General features: G+C 44.5%; 1 protein-coding gene and 1 long non-coding RNA gene across 5 annotated transcripts in view; both read left to right on the forward strand.

Moving 5' to 3' along the window:
* Positions 1-5,746: 5,746 nt before the first annotated feature.
* Positions 5,747-20,461, forward strand: part of LOC117589829 (homeobox protein homothorax) — a 108,322-nt gene continuing 93,607 nt past the window's right edge. Inside the window, exons 1-3 of one of the 4 annotated variants that reach the window (XM_034282061.1) lie at positions 5,747-6,218; positions 14,506-14,786; positions 17,171-17,312. In XM_034282061.1, the coding sequence (XP_034137952.1) occupies positions 6,204-6,218; positions 14,506-14,786; positions 17,171-17,312 (438 nt within the window). In that variant the 5' untranslated portion in view covers positions 5,747-6,203. The remainder of the gene's footprint in view (positions 6,219-14,505; positions 14,787-17,170; positions 17,313-20,461) is intronic. The other 3 variants (XM_034282060.1, XM_034282062.1, XM_034282063.1) reach the window with 3 other exon arrangements.
* Positions 17,875-19,473, forward strand: LOC117589832. Its single transcript, XR_004574232.1, has 2 exons — positions 17,875-18,726; positions 18,770-19,473. It is a non-coding gene; the product is annotated as an uncharacterized LOC117589832 (long non-coding RNA).

The raw sequence follows: 20,461 nt of genomic DNA on the forward strand, positions 1-20,461 counted from the left end.
ATTGAGAGGGATGAGTCACAGGGGAGAACGGCTGGGAGGTGGAGACACTGCGCAGGGCGTGCTCAACACATGTGGAATGAACGAGGGAACAGACGGACGGACAGGGAATGCATCTTAATCCGGGTTCCTTTAGCTCATTTGCATGTTTCCCAAGACGAATGGATATTTTCCCTACTGACTTTTCACCACACCGTTCCAACTTCTCTTAATTTTTCTGTTTTCCTCTGTCTTTTGTCAACTCTACTAACTCCTATTTGTCTTTGTTTCGTTTGCAGGTAAAGTATGATTAGAGCTCGGAGCAGGTAAGTGGTTTAGGATCCTTAAATCAAACAGAAATTAACTTTGTGACAAGAGTTTGCCATCAAAATAGCAGAGGAGAAAACAAATATTAAAGCTGTGTCCTTGACCCGGTGGAAGTCCTAGACTTAGGTGCGGGGGGGGAGTTTTGTAGGCCGCATTTGTTGACAGCCCCGACGGCAGACGCCTGCCGGAATTGACAGTTTTGTCAGGTTTGGCAAAGCCTGGCATCAGCATTGGCATTGGCATCGGCGTCAGCGTCCTCGTGGCGGCTGTCAAATGCAGGGACGTAGGCTTTGACGAAAGGACACCGTCCTGGATGACCGGCATATTTGTTTAAGCAACAAATTTGGCATCGATTTTTCGTTTTCGGATAGGGAGTCGAGCAAAGAACAAAATAAGACAAATAAAACGAAAAATCGAAGCGCGCCAAGGCCTTTAATGTGGGTGTGAGTCCTGCTTAGACACCCCGGACGGGTCTCAGGATCAGGTAGAGTTCTGCGGACAAGTGTCCTAAGCCTTTTATGGGCCCTGTAGAAGCGTTGAAAGTCACAAAAACGTAGGAAACGTATAGAAAAACGAAACGAAGTACGCGAAATTCAAACGAAGAAGGACCGCTGCACAGGTAAATATTTGCAGGTAAATGTGAATCCTGATCGAAAATCGGAACTGGCATCGCGCGCGGCCTATCCAGTGGCTCTCGAACTGTAAACAGCTGATGCGTGGCCATAAAACACAGAGACCGTCTCGCTCTGGCCCGTGCGCCAGCGAAGGCGGTGCACATGCTGTCCCGCTCTCGCGTGCCTGCGGCGAATTCAACACAAAACAAAAACAAACCATTAAGAGTGCGGCGAAGAGAACGCGCGCGCGTGTGCATCTGTGTGCGTGTGCTGCTGAGAGAGGGACCGAGCGAGAGAGAGAGAGAGAGAGAGAGCGGACAGCACTTGTCTGTCAAGATTATGGCGGTTCCAGTCACAGCGCAAAAAAACGACAGCGAAAACGCAAAGGAACAACGGAGAGAAGTTGTCTCAAAACAACCAACTCCTATTTTTCTTCTCTTGTGCCATTTTTTTGTATGTTGCGCTTTGAGTGAGTTTTAGTAGCTGCCTCTCCCTCTCCCTCTCTCACTCACGCTGTGGAGCAGAGTCTGTCCTGCTCATCACTTGATATCGTGTCGTCGTCTTCATCTTTGCTGTCGCTCGCTCGTCGTTTCCATTTGATAAATTGCGTTTATAAGAAAGAGATGAATTGTCATGCACACAACACCAGTGCTGCCGTTGCCGTTGCCGTTGCCGTTGCTGTCGCTGTCGACGGCGCTGCCTCTGCTTTAAATCATATTGGCTGCCCGGCATTAGTGTGTGTGCGTGTGTGCGCCCCTGTATGGGTGAGAGCCACATTTTGGCACTCCACTCCTCCCCCACCCGACAAGCAGCGACAGCCTCTCGTCTGGGATTGGAAGCTTCCAAATGCAATTTTCCTTGAGGTTTTTCCTTCGAGTCGTTTCCCCTCTTCGCCGGCGCTCTCTCTCTCTTCCACCCTCTGGTGGGTGGAGGCCCAGCCTCCTGCTTCATTATTTTGCTCCTTTTTATTTTTTTGGCTGATTTAAATTTCATGGTCCCTTCAATTCTTAATGAAATTCCTTAACTTTTCTTGAGTTTTCATTTCTTATTGGCAAAAATGCTATTTGCAACCGTTTTTATTTATTTTCGGAATTTATTCATGGAATACGAATACGACACGTATAGTTAATTGCTAAAGTATTCATTATGGAACCCAAGACTGCGCTAAGTCGCTAAGTTAAAGTTCTTAAAGGACAGATGACGCCCGTCCACTTAAATGCCGCTCATTGGCAGTAAAGAGGAGCGATTACATTTATTTGATTATTTGTTAAATAATTCGTTGGTTTTACAGATATTTTATGAACCACATAAACCACACCACGAAATGTATTCAATTTCTAATATTTATTTTAATTTATTTTTAAATAAATATTCCTTAAGCCTTCTCTCTACTTTTCCTACAAGAGTTTACAATTATTTCCGCTCTTGCTCTGTGCAATTGAAAATATTCATTACAATAACTTTTAATTGCTTTTTGCTGAATTGATATTTTTTCTTTAGTTCTTTTATGTTTTATGTTGAATATATTATTTTGCTGTTCTCGAAATGTTACCGAAATGTCGTTCAGTGGCACATAAATTGTTGGCCAATGTCCATGAAAAAAATAGTTCCCACGCTTACCGAAGGCTCTTGATTCACCCTGATTTCCCCTCTCCCATCAATCAGCCGCTCTTCTCTACACCCTCCGCTGAGAGATTTACCTTAATTTATTGCATTTAATTGATTTCGTTTGATTTGATTTTCGTTGCGCATAAATTACTTGATTTTTTGCATTTTTGCCAAAACAAAGTAATTGGAGGACTAAAAAAAAGACTAAAGCAAGAGGGAATGAGAGGCATAGAGAGAAAACTGATAAAGAAGAAAGAAGAGCAGCCGCAAATCCATCACAGTCTCATAAATTTGTCCGAGCGTTGACAGCCAACAGACCCCACTGGCCAAAGCGCCCCACCCAATGCCATACAATGCCCAACAGAACGTCCCATGGCATCGCACTTAAGATCAAAGATGGAATGAAATGGCAGCCAGATTAAGTGCAACATCATCTTCTGGCCAGTCCGCAGGATATCCTTTGCTGCCGCCTCAGGAAGAGAGGGAAAACAAACAAGGCTATTTTTCATTTTCCTAAAAACGGCGCCTCCGACTGCCCCACACGTAATGGCCTGCTGCTGCTGCTGCTGCTGCTGCAGCGCCAAAACCAAAAATACGCTGTTGAAAAATTGCCTGGGAATATGTGTTAACTGCTTTTTAAACTGCCACGAGGACGACGACACGAACAACAACAACAACAACTGTAAAAAGCGCCAGACAGGATGATGGGCCACGAGCCAGGAGCCAGGAGCCAGGAGCCAGCAGCAGACCTACAGGATATGCAATTTTTGGCTCCCCAAAGAGCGACGCTGATAGAGAGAGAAATCGAGGTGTAGTTGAGGGAAGTGGAGGGGATGGATGCCCCCAAACAGCTGTTCTCCTTTGTTGTTCTGGCAGGATCAATGCCTGAGTGGCCAGATCGGCGACAGCTTTTGTATATTGTGTGGGGTGCTGGGTGGCTTTTGGGTGGCTGGGAGGCATGCACCAAGCTGTTGTTGCTCTTTCCTTTTCACTCTTTCTTCGAAGGCGTTGCCTTAGTCGCTGCTGCCGTGTGTGAGAGTGAGAAAGGGAGTGCGTACACGAGTGTGTGTGTGTGTGTGTGTGTGTGTGAGAGCTGAGTGAGTGCGTTGTGTGTGCTGGTAAAGAGAGCAGCAGCAGCAGTTGAAAAATGCTGAGCGAAAGCTGACTGACGGACAGCGTCTGGAGAAACACCTGAAAGCACTCAACGAGACTTTGACTTGGACTCGGTCTCGTACTCGTACTCGGACTCGAAGCTCCCACCCACCCCGCTGATGGGCAGCCACGGCAGCGGCCAAGCAGCAGCAGCAGCACAGGTGGGGCGGGCGCTGAGAGCGCACAAGACTGAATGGCAAAACTGATGCAAACTGCCACTCACTCAAGCGAAAATAACAAATGGGATTGGTTTTTGCTGATTTTCAACGCACGCACCAGAGAAACGCTAACAGCAGAAGCAAAAGCAGCAGCGACAGTGGCTGTGGCAGAGCAGGCGGCAGCGACAGCAGCAGAGAGCCAAAAACCTATAAGCCGTCTCCTTTTGGCCAAAGCCAAATAAATTTCAAACGAACGTACGAACGCACGACAGAGCCAGGGCAGAAGCAGAAACAGAAACAGAGAAAACGAAGCGAAACATTGCGCAAAAAGAGGCAAAAAACACACGGCCAAAAGGCGGCGAGAGAGCACAGCGGCAGAGAGACTCGACTCGACTCGACTCGACTCTGTGACAAGTGTGTGTATGACAGAAAAGGCGTACTAACAAATCAGTCATCGTGCGATCAGCGCATGCGCTCTCTTCGCCGCATACACAGATGCAACACACACACACACACACACAAGAACAAGCACACACAGGGGAACCAGAAGTGGCAACGCGAGTGCTGTATGGCCATCCCGCTTCCACTGCCAGTATATTTTAATGGCACAATTGTTGCGTCGCCGTGTGTGTGTGTGTGTGTGTGTGTGTGGGACTTCCCTCTCTCTCTTGCTCAGCCAACACTCTCCGAAAACAGGCCGGCACCACGGCGAATGATTGACAATGACAGTGTATCTTTTGCTTTCGTGCCGACGTGTTGTGCCTCCTCTGTGTTGTGTCGTGTGCGAAGCGAGTAGCGAAGTCTCGTTGGTCGTTGGGAGCAAAGAATTATTATTATTACTGTTCTATTATTATTATTGCCTACCGCGGAGCGCCATTTTATTATTCGTATTATTATTGCCGCCGCACCGCAACCGAAAATACAAGAACTGAGCGAAAAAACAAGAGGAACAAAACACGCATCAATTTCATCGAAGAAATCGCAAAAATCGCGCGCGCAACGGATCGGGTTCCCGCGTTACGGTTACGTTTACGTTTCGTTTTAACGGTACCAGCTCACAGCAGTCGCATCGCATTGCATCGCATCGCATCCATCGAACAAGAATACTCTAAATGAGCTGCAAAGGGTAGAAGCGCGTGTTTCAACGGGTACGTTCCTGTTGCAGAGGGGATCCCGACGATCCCCTGTCCGTAGCCGTAGCCGTAGCTGTCCCCCTCTCTAGAGCCACCCACAAGAGAGAGAAAAGCAAACAGCACTTATTGTTGTGTTGTGCCGTCGCTAAATCGTAAAAGACTCTTGCCCCGCAACGACGACAGCAACTAAAGTTTTTTGCGTTTTCATTTTGGTTCAGGATCTAGTTACATATATAGTATGTAGAAGCAGCTGTGATAAATAGTGCGCATATTATACGAAAAGCAAAAAGAGTATACGACAAACAACCACAACAACAACAACCACTAAACCCCTAAGCAAAACGGAAAGTGGAAAGCGGAAAAGGAAATCAATCTGAAAATCTGTAATCTGTAATCTGTAATCTGACGAGGATCGATCGAAGAGGAAGCTGCCTGTAGTCGAGCCATGGATTTATGACAACTGCAGACAACGGCAAGAAACAACAACAACAAATTGCAAAATTATGTGGCACCAACAGCCACAACAATACAGCAGTATACTAAGGACAGCAACTAAAGCAACAAAAACAACAAATTGTATACGATTTTTATAAACCAAAACATTATTAGATGTAAATACAACAAAAGAACTCACTTAACGCAATTCGAAAGAAAAGGAAAAAGGAAATACTAAAAGTTCGCAAGAGATCTCCCCCGCTTAACAACAAAAGCAACAACATCGCGCGCGTAACAACAACAACAACAACAACAACAACAAGTATACAAGCAACAACAACAACAAATAACGTAATAATAATACATAAAATAAATCTTAACAAATGTGCCTGTGTTAAAAGAAAAGAATAAAAGAGAAAAGCAGATGTAGAAGTATATTGTAAAAGAGTGCAAAATAATACAACAACAAAATAAAAGCAAAAGCAAAAGCAAAATTCCCCTAAAGAAAAGCCGGAAAAACAACGTGATTTTCCCCTCGTAACACTATTTTTGAGTGGAGAAACATAAACAGAAATTCCAGAGACCCCAATCCAGGAGGTCCCTAACAAACAGATCTGCCAGCATAAGAGCCCAAAGCCCCGAGGAGCCACAACTGGAAGAACAACCAGAGAAACAACCACAACGAGGACCGGACACAAGGGACGCGGGCCCCGCCGTCGAATTGTGTGTTGTGTCGCCCCACAGTCTTCTCTACACCAAAAGTGGCACAAATCGGGTTAGACGTCGCTCCCAGAGCATTAATGGCTCAGCCCAGGGTAAGTACCATCCGAAAATTCCCTAAACTTTAAATAGGGAAATCCCCAGAAGTGTTGTTATGCCCAGCCAAATTAGCGACGGCAACGTCCAATGCATAAATCTTTTATTTTTGGTTCAAATCAAATGCCGTCGGCACCAACAACTATCAGCAAAGTGTGTGGTAGCAAGTTATCTGACAATTCCCAAACTCTTTATATATGCATGTAGTGAAATTTTCAATCTTGGAGCCACATTAATCGAGTTGTGTGTGTGTGTGTGTGTGTGGGGGGTACTCTCATACCAGAGACTCACTCAAATATGATTTATGCTGGTCATTTTCTCATAAAAGTGTATGGAATTAAGTAGTTGAATTGATATTTGGTATTCTGGTGGAAAACTTATTATGGAATGCCCAAAATATTCCTACTTAGGGTTCTATTAAATCAGTTCATAGAAATGCTATTATGCCATTTAATTTCAAAAAAGGTATTCGTACCATTAGGAATCTTCTCAGGATTACCTCCAAACATCTGTGTCCTAATATATGCACACTTGAAAGTCCGACGGATTAACTTCAACGTTTCATAACAACCACAGAGATTCCAAAGAACATAATTTCCCTCCCTGAATCGTTAATCCATTTATAGACTTCCAGTAACTTGCAGTAAGAGATCAAACTTATTTATGATATATTCCTTCTAGTAATTTTACTTGCTGAGCAATTCACATTTGGGTAAATCTGCTCTCCATTACCTTTTGCCCACAATTCTCGCATATGGTTTATCTGATTAAGTATGGTGAACCGTTTATGTTTTACCACTCATATGGATCATAAATAATATGCTAATCAGGTGACCAACCATCTCTGCCAAATCGCAGTTAGAGCAGTTGCCTCTTTACTATTTTTTTTTTTGGTTTGTTGCTTTCGAGTTTATCAATTGATTAACATGGACCTGCGAAGTGAACTTGATTTTTATTAAACGGAGCACAGACTCTACTCTCGATATTTGTGCGTGAGTGTGTTCGTGCGTATGTGTGTTAGCAATTAACATCTACGTTTGTGTTTGTGTTTGCATGTGGAGAGTGAATTATGACTGGCCATAGGTAGGCCGAGCTCTTTGGGAGCATTAAAAGACAGAAAAATACAAAAAAAAAAATCCAAATGAAATATACAAAACGAAAAATGTGAAAATGCCCGCGGGAATGTTGTGTGGTGATTTTCATGTGTGTGCTGCTGCTGCTGCTGCTGCTGTTACTGGCGAATAAATTTACGCTTGTGGTTTAATACACGAGTCTGTCCCTGTCCCTGTCCCTGTCCCGTACCCTCTTTTTTCCTGCTGCCCGTTGTCTGTTTTCGCTATTCTCCTGCGGCTGTTTGGCCGAATCGCGCCATTTCAATTCCATCAACTGAATTTTTCTACTCTGGGCACAATATACATACGGGTTCCACGTCTGTTTTGTATCTGCATCCCGTGTGTCAGGGTGTCTGTATCTGTTTCTGTGTGCATTTGATGCATATAATTTTATTGCACATGAGCGAAAAGAGGCTGAGGCCGTGGCTGGCATTCATTCATTCCCTCTGTCTCTGTCGCTGTCGCTCTCTTTCTCTTTCTCTTTATCTTTCCCTTTCCCGCTCTCTTTTTGCGGTTTTATTATTTACAATTTTATTTTTATAATTTTCCATGACTCTACTATAATTTTTGGACATTTGTGCGTGCCGGAAAATGGCGGGAAGCGCTCTTTTTTTCACATATGCATTTTTATATATATTTAATTTGATTATTTTATGCCTTTACAAAGAGCGACAAAGAGAGAGAGAGAGAGAGAGCCAGTGGAAAAAGTGCAATTGCAATTTGTATATAAATGTGCAATGTGCAGCTGCCACAAGCACCTAGCCACCCCGTCCCTGGCACTGGCACTCCTCGTGCCACTGTCCCGGCCTCTTCCGTGCCGTTTCAAACGCCTGCAAAATGCAGCACAAAAATTGTTTTGGTGTTATTTTAATTTAAAGGTTAACCGCAGCGTAATTTGTGGCATAAAGTATAATTCGTCTAGTGTGTGTTCCCCTCGTTCTCGCTGTGTGTTTGTTCTGTGATTGCTTTGCCGCTATTTGTTTTTTTTTGCAGAAATAAAATCAAAATAGAAAGGCATCGGTTGGGCATCGCGGCATGCTGCAAATGCCATTCGATGTGCAACGTGGGGCCGTTACTTGTTAGATTTCTGCCGAACACACTTGGCGAAAAGTTGATTGAAAGATTTTGCGGCAATACTGAACAGGAATTTATGAGATTGAAAGAACTCCTTCCTAATATAATAATTTATTCCATTATTTTTCTTATACTTTTCCCACTTTCATTATGTAAGGAATACCTCGTTCCGAAAGTGAAGTTTAATTTGAAATCTCTATCTTTTTTTTATTATATATTTCATTAGTGATATTTCTCCAGTGATTCTCTATCTACGTTTAATCTCCCTGAGATGGTTAACCTTCGCTGGAAATTCTTTTCTAATTAAGTGAGAAATTCTTGAGACACTCAGCTTCCCCGTGAGTCATCGTGGATCCAGAAGAGAGCTTCTACTTTGTATCTTTAGATCAGTTATAGCTGGGACTGGGATTGGGACTGGGATTGTGACTGGGACTGGAATTGGGCCCGGTTATCAGGCATATGTATCTCGGTTTAGTTTAGTTTCTCAACGAAAGTTGGGAATTCTCTCAGGCCAGCAGGCTGCGAGGAATATTTATAAACAAATTACATATGCATATTTTTGCCAGGCTCTATATGGGGCCTATCCACATGAGCTGCTCCTCAGCTGTGGCTTGCTGCCTCTCTTGCTCTTTCTCTTTCTCTTTCACTTGCCCCATCTCTGTGCCTGTGCCTGTCTCTTTCTCTTGTCGATGTTGTTTTTCGTGTGCTAAAGAGCTTCATGTTTAATGATCAAATTGCGTGCCTCGTTCTTGGGTCGTCGGCTGTGTGGTGCCTGTTGGTGCTCTGGTTGTTGCTGTTGTTGCTGTAGGTACACATAGTTGCCAAGTTTGACGAGGTCGCCGCAGTATGTTGCCTGCCTCCTCTGCCTCTGCCTCTGCCGCTGCTGGCTGCCGTTGGAAGTGTTTTCATTAGTTTCATTTCTTTTTACATTTACGCCTAAATCGTCTTATAAAGTATTTTAAATAATCTGTTTCGCCTCTTCCTTTTGTGTGTTGTGTGTGTGTGTAATTTCCCTGACATTAAGCCAAAGTGTTTCGCTAATTTTCAAGTAAAACTAAATTACATTTTTTCAGAAAACTCTTAGAGATCTCGTAGAGATTCGATCCATCTATGAAAGGGTGCCCTGCCTGGCTGCCCTCCATGCGGGCCAGCGCCAAACAAAAAACTCTGAAAAATTAACAAAAAAAAACTGCTGTAAAGTAGAGGAAAAATCATTTAGACAAGTTGCACGCCGCTCATTAAATTAAATGAGCCATCAGCACGCAATTTATTTTCGTATTTTTGAGTAACTTTTTTTCTGTTTTGGCCCCATCCAGGAGACGCGGCGAATGCCAAACACTCCAAGAGCTTTCTTTTGGCTTTTTGTTGGAGCCTCAAATGGTAGAAAGAGAGTGCTTTTGTTTGGAAAGTTTCAAGGGTCCTCGAGACCTGGAAATTTAATTAGATAGCCAAGAAAGATTGCCGCTTGGGTGGTTTTATCATTGGCTGGCGATTCTTAAGACATCAACTACATTTGTGTCTCCAAAACACTTTCAAAATCAGTCTACATTCCAAACATTCTGCATTTTTAATACATTTTTAATACATTTTCCTCTTCAATTTCAATTTAAAATATTTCCCCACAAATTCTTAAAAAATTCTCTGCTTAATTTCTGTTTCTAAAAAATATTCAGTGTCTTTAAATTTGTTTTTGAATCGAATTTTGTGTCTTGTTTTTGTCTGAACACGAAATTTGAATATACCCTTTTGGACAAATGCCGCTGTCGCTGCTGCTGTTGTGTTTTTGTTGGTTTTTTGTTAATCATCTGCCAGTTTGGGGCTCATTTTAATTTAATAAATGCCGCAGACTGACGTCATGTGTTGTTGATTTTTGATAAATGTTCAAACGCCAAAGAATACATTTATTTGCATTTTTTGTTCCACCATTCAGCCATTCTGCCATTCTGCCATTCTGCCATTGGTCTGGAAGCTATTTGGCTACCGAGCATCTAATTCTGCTGCTTTATATTTATTTATATATATTTCTGCGTATTTTTTGCTGGGTTAAGTATTTGTTTTTAGACATAAATTTGGGAGCAAAAGGAACAACAAAATGAGCGCACGTTTTGGGCCGTTGACAAACCGCTCAAACCCCCTTCAACGTTTGAAGTCCGCCTGCTCGATAATATTGTTATTAGAAGCAATAAAAGTGAATAATAAAAAACGCAGAGCAGAAAAACTATGCCACAGAGAGCGTGTTGTGTTCGAAATGTTGGTTGGAAATGTGCCTGCAACTGTAAATTAAAATAACACCCAGACACGCAACAAAAATTAATTGTCTAACACCAAATAAAACTTTTGAGGCGGCCCAAAAACAGAAACAGAACTGGGCGTGACAGCAGATAGAAGACGGGAGTATCGCGAGGGATTCGATTGGGATTGGGACACACCTACAGCCTACAACCAACAGCCGCGGACTGCGGCTCGTCTGCTAATTAAGCAAAAGTCAAGAAAGACAACAGCCCCGAAAAAAGAATTATAGAGAAATACAAAGAAATGGAAAGAAATTCAAATACAACATGATAAACAATTAATTTTGATTAGGCCTTTGGCCGCGCCATCGCAATTAAGAATGTTGCGGGTTTCAAAATATTCCCCGCGTCCCCCATTTGTTCGTTGTTGGGAATGGAAATACAACAAGCACAAAAAATAGGAAAAGCAAAAGTGTTGTGGAGAAAGAAGGCCAAGAAATCGATATAGAAATGGAGTTTCAGCAAACATATTGAGGCTTTTGTCGGGGGAGGTGGGAGTGTGGCAGTCGGGGGAGCTCCGACTACGACCATGACTATGTAAAATGGCGGCCATTGTCACCATTTTGGCTAAAACGAACGCACACACGTGCACATAGGCCTGAGCAGGAGCCAGAGAGGGAGAGAGCGAGAGACCGAGAGAGCGAGAGGTAGCGGTGGCCCTAGTATGTTTCTCTCTCTCGTGGCTGCATTTTTGCACTCATAACTCTCCTGCCTTTCCGGCACTCCCCCCGCCCGGGTGTCTGGCTTTTGGTCAGTTTCGGGCGTCCGCTCAGATAAAGGTGGCCCCCATTGTCCCACTCCCCCTCTGCTCTCTCACCCACTAAATGTCCTTGCTGTTGCTGTTTCCTGTGCTTGTGTTTCTATTTTGGCCCATGTGCCGTGTCGTGCAACGTTTTCGGTTTCAAGTTCACGCAACATTTTGTTGCAGCCACCCACACAACACACAACACACAAACACAGACCCCCTTCTTGCCACCATTGTGGCACAAACTTAAAGCCAAAATACATATTGTTCTGTTCAACATTAAAGATTTTTGTGCTTCAATTGAGTTGTTGCGGGCGGTGGGGTGCCAGGAGTGCAGTAGGCTTTTTGGATAAGTATGACTTAATGTCGCGCAAACACGACAAAAGCAGACACACACACACAGAGGCACAGCGACAGACAACAGCAAGTAGGACAAGAGCCCGGGCCCGGCACTAGCAACTGCCCCCCGACTGTGCCTGGTTACCCGAACACTCTGCGACGCAGCTCCTTCAGCGCCTGTCAGTGGCAGTCGGGTCGGATGGGCCTCTACCTCTGCCCCCTCTGCCAACTGTCTATGTGTGGCCAGGGGGCGTCATAAATTTTTGAAGGATTTTCGACGCTGAACTTGTCAAAATCAGACCAGAATGAAATGCCGGCCTCCTCGGACGACTGTTTACTGTTGGCTTTTCAGTGGTTGCTTTTCTGGGTGGATCAATATCCAAACACAAACACACAAACACACATACACTCGCACAATCGTACAGTTCAGTGTGCCCCCACTTTGCCCTCCTGTCAGTTACAGAGCTTTCCACCAGAGCCGCCATTCAACAAGGTCAATGGCTTGGTCACTAAACAACAACCAGAGAAAGACAGCAAGTAAGAGAGAGAGAGAGAGATAGAGAGAGAGAGAGGGAGCGAAATGGGGTCTGAGGTCTGAGCCGAAAGAGATCATCAATCAAAGTTGGCCCAAATGGTTAGGATGGCCCAGAGCGGTCTAAGTGTATTTGCCTGTTCGATTTTTACTCTTCTTTTGTTGGTGTCTGCCAGGGGAGAAACCTTCTCCGCTCTCCACTCTCCGCTCTCCCTCTACTGCCATGTACATCTTCTCTGTTACTCAAATTCCCACATTACTTATGTACAAGTACAAATTGTGGTAATTTTCAAGATCTCTTTGTTGGCACGGCTTTTGCTCCACAATTTCCTCATTTCGAAAAGCAGCAGCGACAACGTACGGTTGCCACCAACACTAAAATTAGCATAACAACTTTATAGTTTAACTGCCATGAACCGAACCGAACCGAAGCGAAGCGAAGCGACTGCTTTGGTGTGTAGTTGGATTGCTTTGGATTGGATTGGAGTCGACTCGAACCCCGGCTGATCTGAGCTGAACTAACCCGGCCGCACGGCCTGTGCTGTGCGGTTGTATCTATGGGCTTGTATCTTGCATACACCCGCTCTGGCTGAGGCTCAGACTCAGACTCAGGCTCAGGCTCAGAGCAAACACCAACACCAACGCCAAACGGCAGCAGCATTGCACGACTACTGCCTCGATGCCTCGCTGCCTCGCTGCCTCCTCAGTAGACTAATCTTTTGTGTGTATCTAAAGGATTGCCAGAGCGAAAACAAAACGTTGCAAAAGGTTGACAATCGAATTGAAGTCAACTCGGGGCTTGCAGGTGGCACTGCCACTGCCACTGCCACTGCCACTGCTTCAGCAGCAAAACGGAGGCAGCTGCTTTATGAGCCAGTTGCACTATTTCAAAGTATAGATACAGATGCACAGTCGCAGATACACCACATACATGCATGCATACAGCTCTGGCTTCCAGGTGCAAATCCTTGACATTTCGCTCAAAATCTTCAGTCAAGCGTGGCTTTGCTCCCTGTCTGTCTTTTTTGCTTCAACTCCAGCTCAAGTCAATTGCTCATTTAGTGTCAAAGATTTTTCCAGGCTGATAAGAAATAAAACTCCAACTTGCTGGCGAGACTTTTCGTGTGTATGAAGACGGGGCAAAGGCACAGGCCCACCATCATTTCTTGTCGCTGCACAAAAATCTTTTTGTCAACTTCTTCGGCCTCTCTTCCCCCCTCTCTCTCTCCCTGTCTCTCTCTCTCTCTATCTTCTGTCTTTCTCGCACCAACCAAACTTGTCTCAAATTATGCAGTGTGAAGAGGAGCAGAGTAGCTTCTCAGGCGACGGACGCCACTTGAGTACAAATGATTAAAATCTTACAAAAAACGCACACACCACACTACGGCCAACGAGAAAGAATCAAAGGCATCAGCAGCAGTTGAACTTTTGTCAAGTGACAGCCACCACAATGGCCGAAACTAAAGATACCCTGGCTGGGGTTTGATGGTGAAGAATGTGCAAATGTTCGATTGGAATATATATTCCATCACTGGGGAATACCCTCTGCAAAAAAGGGTACGAGCAGTGCGAGTACCTCCTACTGTGGTTGCCGTTGCACACAAACCAGTTTGCAACTGCGCGGACTCAGACAAACTGTTGTACAACTTTGGACAGAGATAGAGAGCAATCACACACAAAGATATACACTTGTTCGAGTACCCTTACGATATATATATAGATATAGATATGTATACATACATATAGAGAGATTAACTGATAACATTCAAAATTGTCTCTTTGTTGTTGCCATATGGCTGTTGGCTGCTTTTGGCGCTTAATTAATATGCAAAAAACGTTGAAAGAAAAGACGAGCGAAGACGAGGTAACTAAATATATGTATGAATAGGTATATGTATATGAATATATACATATGTACGTGGGTATATATCCATACAATGTCGAAGCGGCGGCAAAGTAATCACAAGGTCAACGCGAATCGCTTTTTGTTTTTTTTTTTTTTGTTTTTTTTTTCCTGTGTGAGTCTTCAGCTTTGGCCACACACAAATATTTAAATGCATATATTTAGATTTTTTGCTTGCTGTTTTGGTTTTTTGTCTAATTTGGCTGGGAACAACACTTCAACAACCATCCTACTACTCTTTTGTTACTCTGAAACTAATCTGTATTATGTGGTCTTTGTGTTCTTTGCAGTATGATGATGGCCTGCACGGCTACGGCATGGACTCCGGTGCCGCGGCGGCGGCTATGTACGATCCACATGCTGGACATAGGCCGCCCGGCCTGCAAGGCCTCCCCTCGCACCACTCACCGCACATGACGCATGCCGCGGCGGCTGCGGCAACAGTCAGCATGCACGGCTACCATTCGGGTGCCGGGGGTCATGGTACACCTAGTCATGTATCACCGGTTGGTAATCACCTAATGGGCGCAATACCCGAAGTACACAAACGTGATAAGGATGCGATTTATGAGTAAGTATCTCGCGCACATTAGATTCCAGAAAAAAGCTTAACCAAACCTCAGCTTAGCTCATTCATTGGAGGATTTGGTTGGCTGTAAATAATCACCTAAGATGGGGATCTTTGTTGGGGTCATCTAAGACTGATTAGAAATGAAATTGATTGAGCGCGGTATTAGGAAAAACATTTACACCAAGATTGTCCAAAACTATCGCTGATGATCCCATTTCTCATGTGTTGTCAGGCTGCTGCCAACGACAATCAATGAAATAATCAACGGACTTTTGAACATCATTTAAAGTACACAAACACTCGTATTATAGAACTTGGAACCCACTCACATGATCACTAAAAAGATTTACATTACATTCATAAAGACGAGCTCGAATATTCATCAAAGTTATTTCAAATAGATCCGCAAAGATTACTGTCCATTTTCAAGCACGAATAAATCGTAGATTAGCAAAAGGACTGTAGTATTTATTGACTTGAGATCCGCTCATGTGAAAAGTTTCCACTTACATACGTATATGGGGATCTTCCATCAACATTTAGCTCACATGATCACTAAAATTATAAAATTCCTAATTTTCCTAGACCCCTATTGATTGGTGATCCATTAAACCACTCAATAAATTTCCGAACCCTTTCCCAATTCAATCAAGCGTTCGTTCGCCTCCCAGTTGATTAATAATTTTGGGCATGTTCGAGTGGTTGCGACCCAATCCGCCACCTGTTCTCACCTCGAGCGAGGGAGTCGACATCATTTTAACGCACGCGTAACTCTGCTCAAAATCGAAGAGGTTGCAAGAGGCAAGCGATCCTTTTTTTTATAGAAATGGGCGTGATCCTTGTGCGTTTTGCGCAAAATACAAAATTATGGGTTTGGCTCGACCAAAATGTCTGCTCTGTCGCTCTGTGGGGGTGTGGCAAGAGTTTAGTGACGGACACGGAACATGAACGTGCTTAGGCATTAGGGAGTCACTCCAGTCACAGGCCATTCCCCAGTCCAACCATCCAACCATCCATCCATCCATCCAGCCAAAATGAGCTGCAGTTGTTGCGGTTGCGTTGTTCCCTTTGCGGTTCCTGGGTGTTAATTTGCCAAAATTGTGGTTTCTTCTTTGTTTGATCTTTTTGTATGGCTCTATCTCTCTCTTCGTTTTTTCTAACATGATCGAAGCAGATGAGTCCCTTGTGTCATTGCGTGTCCTGTTGGACTGCCAATTTTCATGTGTTGCAACTGTTTTGCCAGCTGCCTGACTGCCTGAAATGCTTGTTTGTCTTTCGATCGCTGCGGCCTTCTTTTTTTGCTCTTGCTGCTGCTGCTGCTGCTGCTGCATTTTTTTATTTAAGCAAATATTTGTCGTGAGAGGGAGAGACACACAGTGAATTTCATGAATGACTTGGCCCATCCATCAGCTGTTTGATGACTGTTTGATGATTGTCCGTCCGTCCATCTCGAGTGTCTGGCCAAACAAAGGTTCCCCCCGTGGATGATGATGATGATTATGACTTCATTGGGCACCTGTGTGCTGCAGCAACATTGTTATGATTATTATTATTTTTTGGCACCTTTTCCCATCGTGTACGAGTGTATGAAATTTAAATTAATTTTTATGGAAAAAAAGAGGGGAGAGCGGCGGCAGGAGAGGAGCACACACACTCTCCTTTAACACCTTATCGTGTGCGCAGAACAACTTCAGCTGCTGGCTGGCTGCTCTTTTGCTTAGTCATGGCAAATGAGTGCCACAGAAATTCATTTTCATTTTCAGTTTCTGTTTCTGTTTCTGTTCTGGGTTTTACTTTTTGTTCTGTTCCTGATCCTAAACTGGAAACGCACTCAACTGTAAAAGGCTGAGAGAGAACGTACCCAGTCCGAGGCCGAGTCCGAGTCCGAGTCTTATTAATAGTTTGTTAAGCGCAGGTCCACACCCCCTCTGGGTTCTGGCGTATTCTGTGTTCTGGTTCCCTCCTCGCTGGTCACTTTTTGTGCCATCTAATGGGTTTTTCGGCCAAGGGACTGGGACAGGGACAGGGACCAAGCCCTCCTAATTTTGTTCAGGTGCAATTTGTGCGGCTCTAAGCGTGAACGGAAAAGAGAACAAAAAACAGTAGAAAAGGAAATACTAGCAGACCTCTGCTGCAAACAAAAAATGGTCAAATCATGTTGAGTTGTCGAACTAATCCGTCAGCATAAAGAGTCCAAGTGGCCCAAGGGGGATTATTTATTTAGATATACTCGCAGATAGAGCAGCAGTGGCCAAGGCAGCCAAGGGTCAGCAGCTGTTTCTCTATGCGGCGGCTGCTCATTTGCATTTTGCAGGATCGGGACAGGCAATTGTCCTGAAATGTTGCTTAAACTGACATTTCTCTCTCTTTCTCTCTCTTTACAGACATCCGCTATTCCCGCTATTGGCGCTCATATTCGAGAAATGCGAATTGGCCACATGTACGCCGAGGGAGCCCGGGGTGCAAGGTGGCGATGTTTGTTCATCGGAATCGTTTAACGAGGATATTGCAATGTTCAGTAAACAGGTAAGAATAATGGATCTACTTTTGAGCCCCCTCCACACCCACTCCCGCTCTCTCTCTCCGTGTAATTTGAGATCTGCAGAGTCTCTCTCTCTCTCTTTCGCTCTCCTGCCTCGAGTACGAGGCTGGCATACTGGAGTCGTCTCTGTGGGAACACATGGCCCACATGTGGCACTAAATCGCGGCACACGAACTTAACGAAGCAAGCCGCTAAATGATCGGATTACGTTACCCAACGAAGAGGATCGCTTCAGCTTCAGTTCGGTTTCTTTCGGTTTAGGTTTTGGTTTTGGTTTTTGTTTTTGGCTTGGGATCGATTCCTGCCTCTCTCTTTGTCCCAGCTTCAAGGAACGGGGCAGTCTGCACTTAATTACAGTCTCCGCTGACAATGTCTTGCCGCCATATGTCACAAATATGCGAGGCGACTCCAGCCTGGCGCTGCCCACACTTGACACTTCCTCCCTGTAGGCCGCCCCGCCCCCCTAAACATTTGGAGTTCATAAAAACAGAGCAGGCGAAGAGCATGCTGCCACACACTGACATTTAAATAATTTACGATGTTTTAACATACAAATTATAATGTTGCAAGTCGTTTTGTCTTTCTCTCTCTCTGGTGTACATCCTGCTCCCCGTTTGGGGCAGCTATTTTTATGGGGCACTGAAGATCGCCTTGGAGAACAGAAGCGCACAACAGAGCACCAAGGAGATGACGCTGACGATGCCGATGATGATTGTGTTGTTGATGATGATGCCAAAAGTGAGCAAAACTTATGGCTCCATTCTACGGTTTGTGACATTTTTGGCAATGCCAAGAAACAACCACTGCAACGCCCCCTCATGCGGTTCCGCCCTGGCCAGTTGAATATTATAAAAATGATGTTTTTATTTATGGTCCATTTGGAATTTTGACAGGCCCCTGCTATGGGCAATAACCCCAACAAGCAGCAACAACAACAACACCATCTTCTCTCGCGGGGGGGAGAAACACTTTTATCAAGAAGCTGCGAATCTTGGCACTCTCCGGCTGGGCGAGATTTTGATGAACTCTTGTCGGAATTGTCAATGAAATGTCTCATAAAGTCTCAACGGGAATCTTTAAGATCTAAGAATGAGTTACGAGTTTATAAGCAGCCCTAAAAGCTACGCTTTTGTCGAACTTCTATGGCTTGTTAGCTGAACCTTTACCATGATCACATTTGCCCAACTAGAGCACGAAGCGATCATGATCTTTGGCCCGATCATCGAACCTTTTGGCAGTTGTATCTGTGTTCGTATCTGCATCTGTTTTCGCATCATTTCTACTCCACACCTTGCTCATTGATTGATCACCCATCCACCTTTAACTGATCTTCAGCCACAGTTGAACATTTGGCAAAGTTCAAAACCCTGTTCGGGGTGTTCCTTCAGAGCAGATCGGGTGCCAGCAGATTGCAGTCAGAGAGAGAGAGAGAGGGAGAGAGAGGCAACGTTGATCATTCATCGAGCTGAACGTCAACAACTAAGTTGTCGCTTGCATTTCGTTTCAATTTGGTTGAGAACTGAGAGCACTTGGCCATTTCGGGGCCAGCAGGGTTGTCGTTTGCGACGTCGTCGTCGTTGTCGGGCTGACAAAAATAACTCAAAAATGTCATTCGCCCATCGAATTTTAACAAACGAGCGACTGTGGCAGAGAGCACATCGGCGGAGAGAAGTAGAGTGGAGACATCGTCGTCGGCTCGCCCCAGAAGAGGACGCTAAAAATAATGCTCTGGCACTTTTTTAGTTGCTGTTGAAGCAGTTGTTGCCGCTGCTGTTGATGATGATGCCGATGCATTTTATATAGATAGATTGCATAGATATATCTCTTCGTTCTCACTCTGTGTGTCTCTCTATATATAAATTCAGTTTAATTTGGACTAAGCAACTGCGTAAAATGCGCCACCACGCCAACGCCACAGACATTGGGTGCGATTCCCCCTCATCAAGAGTCGCCAGATCCCACAGATCCGACAGATCCAAGAGAGATCCTCTGTTGGCTGGCTCACTGGATGGATGATAAACTCGTGCATACATAGTTAGGTGACTTTTGGTGTTGGCGCTGCTAATGATGCAGCTAAGGAAACGCTTTATAATTTCTCTTTAAAACCAGAAACATGTGATGCAAATGATGGACCACAAGAACAAAAAATATAAGAAAAATAAATACATGCTACGAGAATATACCATCCATATGTATAAATACTCGAGATGCGATGGGATGCGAATGGGGATCCAACAAAGTTCGTTGTCTGCTGAGGCTTCTGCTTCTGCTGATGATGATCATCATCAGCATTACGATTATTATCATTTCTCCCCATTGGTTAATGTGCTTTGTGTCTTTGTTGAGGATCCCCCCGAAAGACAAAGGAAAGTCTGCCCAAAACGGAATGTGTATATTTGTATGATTTCATTTTAAGTAATTTTTAATGAAAATCATCTCGTTTGGCAGTCGACTTTTGGGTTCTGTCTGTCTGTCCCCCCGATTGCGATCCCTCGTTGCGGTTTGACAAGACTTTTCTGGCAGTTTGGCTAATAGTTTGTACATGCAACGAGTTGATTCCGCTGCTGACAACATTCGGCCATTGTCTCCTTGTCAATGCTGGTTGTTGCTCTGCTGCTGCTGCTGCTGCTGCTGCTGCTGCTTGTGGCTGTGCCTGCCTGTGGTTCCTGCTTATTGCAGTTGCAGGCCATGCGTGCCACGTCTGCCTGGTGCAGGAAGGATTGTCTGCTTGGGCCTGATGATTAATGAAGTGCGGCTAAATGTGCCCGATGATTTTTGATTTCATCATCCCATCACATGCACTCGCTCTCTCTGTCTCTTCTCACTGTTTTCCTCTGAACGTTGCGGCAGTTGGCTGTCCTTGACATTACCTAGGACTTGTCACAACATTTCAACGGGCCAGGAAAAGTGAACAGGTAGGAGAACAGGTGAAGCCCTAATGCCAATCAATGTATTTTGGTTTTCTTTGGGTTTTCCCCTGCACAAAAGGCAATTCCGCTGCCCAAGTAACATCCCTTTTTCTCCCCCTCTCTTTTGTTTCTCTATATTTCCTTGTCTGGTTCTCTGGCTCTGGCTGTTTTATTTTTGTTCGTTTTTGTTTCGTAAATTGCATTTTCTGATTTCGTCCGAAACG

The sequence above is a fragment of the Drosophila guanche genome, unplaced genomic scaffold (genome assembly GCF_900245975.1).
Source record: "Drosophila guanche unplaced genomic scaffold, DGUA_6, whole genome shotgun sequence".
In the NCBI taxonomy this organism is placed as follows: domain Eukaryota; kingdom Metazoa; phylum Arthropoda; class Insecta; order Diptera; family Drosophilidae; genus Drosophila; species Drosophila guanche.